At 67.9% G+C, this 3,354-nt stretch overlaps 1 protein-coding gene across 1 annotated transcript; it reads right to left on the reverse strand.

The window, feature by feature from the left end:
- Nucleotides 1-208: 208 nt before the first annotated feature.
- Lratd1 (LRAT domain containing 1) lies at nt 209-2,395 on the reverse strand. Its single transcript, XM_048352174.1, has 2 exons — nt 2,204-2,395; nt 209-1,135 (listed from the first exon to the last, which is right to left on the reverse strand). The coding sequence occupies exon 2, from the start codon at nt 1,094-1,096 to the stop codon at nt 209-211; it is 888 nt and encodes a 295-aa protein (XP_048208131.1). The 5' UTR covers nt 1,097-1,135; nt 2,204-2,395.
- Between the last annotated feature and the right edge of the window lie 959 nt (nt 2,396-3,354).

A 3,354-nucleotide genomic window follows, 5' to 3' on the forward strand; every position in this document is an offset into this window, starting at 1 on the left:
CGAGGCTGCACACACCCCCCCTCCCCGCCGCCGCCGCCCGCTCCCCGCTCCCCGCACTGACCACCCACCGGCGGCGGCGATCGGTGACTGCGGGCCGGGGAGCCGGGCGCGGGGAGGGGGGGGGGGCAGGCAGGCGGGCGTGCGTGCGAGGGGGGGCGGGACACGGGCGGGCCCCCTCGGCCCGGCCCCCCCCACCCCCCGCGGGCGGCTACTCCTTGTCCACGAAGTCGGCGAGCTCCTGGAGCACGCGCAGGCGGCCGCTGGCGTCGATGCGGCGCTTCTCGCGGATGAGGTCTTCCAGGCTGTGGAACCGGGCGGTGTGGACCTTGTCCTCGCCCAGGTGCACCTTGAGATAGTAGGGCGGCGTGCCCGCGGGCACCTCCCCTCCGGCTTTGAACTCCCGATTGCCGAAGCGGCACCAGGCGGCGAAGCTCTCCGAGTTCGTCCAGCAGATCTCCTCGCTCTTGAGGCCCAGGTGCCCGCAGGCGTTCTGCACCACCAGCTCGGCCACCAGCGGGCGGTAGCGGTACCAGCTAGTCACCACCCGGCCCACGTTGGCCGCGCCCGCCTCGTACAGGCTGTCCTGGCGGATCTCGCCCTGGTGCAGGTGGATGATCTGCCCGCCGCCCACGTAGACGGCCCAGTGCGGGGCGGGTGCGGGCTGCTCCGGAGCCGGTGGCAGCCACAGCAGCTCCAGCAGGTCGCCCGGCTCGCAGAGCGCGGGCAGCGCCGTGACCGGGTAGACGCTCAGGTCGGCGCCCTGGGGGCCGCCGGTCACTTTGGAAAAGATGCATTCCTGGCCCCGAAAGGCGGAGAACTGAGTCTCGTTGAGAAGCAGCTGATGCAGCAAGTGGTGGTGGTGGTGGTGGTGGTGGTGGTGGTGGTGTCGGCTGGGGCTCTCCGGGCAAGGGGTGCAGCCTGGAGGGCCTTTCACGCCGAACTTGTCCGGCTGCCCGCGCTCGTCCAGGTCCTCCTCCTCATCGGAGAAGAAGTAAGCGACCCCGACCCGCAGCTCGTCCTTCTCGATCCCGGACGGGTCCCCCGTGGGCAGCTCGCTGTAGTTGAGGTGGGTGATGCGATCTAGTTGATTGCCCATCAATGACACGGCAAGGCGAGGAGGGCCGGGAACTGGGATCTGCGCAAGGGAAGAGGAGCAGCGGCTTCAGAATCGCAGGGGGGTGGGGGGGGGTGACCCTCCCGGTGTCCTCCCCAAGACGCACAGCTCCCTCCTCCCCCACTCCCCCGGGACCCGCCGCCAGCCCACGCGACGGCGCAAGGACCCCCACCAGCGCCAGCCTGGCTCCCCCCGGCGCCTTTCTGGGGCTGGGAAAGAGGTGCAAGGGCGGAGGGGGGGAGGGTGGGGGGGGGGGTTGGAAGGGATCACCAGCCAGCCAGCCAGCCGGAGCCGACGCCAGCATCCAGCTGCTGACCTTGCCGGAGGGGACCAGGTGTGAACTCTCCGAGACAAAAGCGCCCGGCGGGCTGGAGAGCCGAGCGTGCGAGGTGCCCGCGGGCAGCGTGCGAGGCAGACGCCCCGGGAAGGACAGAAGGGCGCTTTGGAAGGGAAACGGGGGCGCGGAGACAGCCATCCGAAAGTGGTCTCCACGCCTCCGCCAGCCCACCGCCCCGGGCGCTCGCACCCACCCCTGACAGCGGCCCCCACAATGACACCCGGAACATATTCGCAGGCATTCCCTGGACCCTAGCAACATTTTTTTTTTTTTTGCACACTTGGAGACCAGATAGTGGCAAGCTGGCGCACACACCCACAAGGATAGTGTCTCAGACACCCACGACGACACCCTGGCACATGCAATCCTCCCTTACATTTGTACACCACCCCAGGCCGCCTTGCACACTTGCCGATCACGGAAGCACCCGGGGCACACACCTGCCCACCACGCAGGCAGGTACTCTGCCCTCACTTGGCACGCCTTCTCCCCAGCCCAGTCCATCCGACTGCGCCAGGGCGAGGCTCAGGCTGGTCGCTCTAAAATAACCTAACAAAGAGCCCGGGGAAGGTGAGGGCAGCCAATGTGGGGTGCAGTGGTGTGTGCGTGCGTGTGTGTGTGTGTGTGCAGGTCCACTTTCACCCCCAAACACCCCTTCTCCCCCTCAGCCCAGCCCCAGCATCCCAACCATCGGACGAAGAAAACCCCATTTCCCAAATGCAAAGCAAACACCCCCCCCCCCCGCTCCGTACCCGTGATTTCCCTGCTCCCGAGACCCCAAACTCCTTTAAAGTCTCCTAGTCCCCATGGGTGCGGAAGGGCGGCTGTGGCGAGCGAGCGGGTCCGGGGCGGCGCGCGGGGCTCCGGGTCGGCGCGGCGCGGTGCGGTGCGGTGCCCGCGAGGTGCCCGCGAGGTGCCGGAGCGCTCGCCTGGGCGCAGGCGGGGTGGGGGGGGGCCCGTCAGGCTCCACCTGGGCAGTGCTGGCTCGGCTCTGCTTTCCCACAGCAGCGCCGGGGACTCAAGTAGCCAGAGCAGCCGGTTCCAGGGCCCGCCCCGGCTCGCGCTCATTGGTTGAGGCAGGTGCCCTGGGTCTGTCAATCCCCGCCGGAGTGGGCGGGGTCGGGGCGGGGCCTCCCGGTGCGCTCCACCCCCTCCCTGCCCCGGAGCACGGGGGAAGGCGCTCAGCCCCGGTGTCCGCGCGCGCGTAGGTGTGAGCCCCCCCCCTCCTCGGGGTGCTGGAACACGAGGGGCGTGGCGCTCGCGTACCAGGATGCTGCGCCTGGCACCCGAACCCCTCCACCTCTCCCCAGCTTCTCCCAGCTTCTGGTAACTGAGAGCCACACGCTCGCTCCGCCTGCGTTCCGTGTTCCAAAAGCACAGACTCCAGCAGGGAACCTGAGTCTGGGGGTGGAAGAAGAAAGAAAGGATAAAGGAAGCCAGAGCTCCCGGCTGGACCCGGGCTTGCAAGTAGCCGGGAGCGGGGGGAAATCAGTGGGGAGGGTCCCTGGCGCCTTCCCGGGACCTTGGAGCCTTGAGCCTCTGAAATAACCCCTGATGGCAGTCCAAATCTCTTCCTGGAACCAAAGGAACCTGCTGACCCCGGGCTTCCTCCTGCCTTCACGAGCCCTGTCAAACGCACCCCCAAAGTCCGAGGCTTGGCCCCCGGGTCCTTCCCTGAGATTTCTTGGCGTGTGGATTTTCTGTTCAGGACCGGATCCCCAGTACAGGCCGGGGTGGGCGCGAGCGTGGCTTCCCAAGCCTCCGCCTGGCCACTGAGGCTCGGTCTGGTGTGGCGGGGAGGAGTGTTGTCTAGCGTGATGGCATTTCTGGATGGAAGTTTCATGCGTGGGACAACATTCCAGACCACCATTTCCCAGACCTTATTCCATGAACTCAGCTGCGG

The sequence above is a fragment of the Perognathus longimembris genome, chromosome 8 (genome assembly GCF_023159225.1).
Source record: "Perognathus longimembris pacificus isolate PPM17 chromosome 8, ASM2315922v1, whole genome shotgun sequence".
NCBI classification, from domain to species: domain Eukaryota; kingdom Metazoa; phylum Chordata; class Mammalia; order Rodentia; family Heteromyidae; genus Perognathus; species Perognathus longimembris.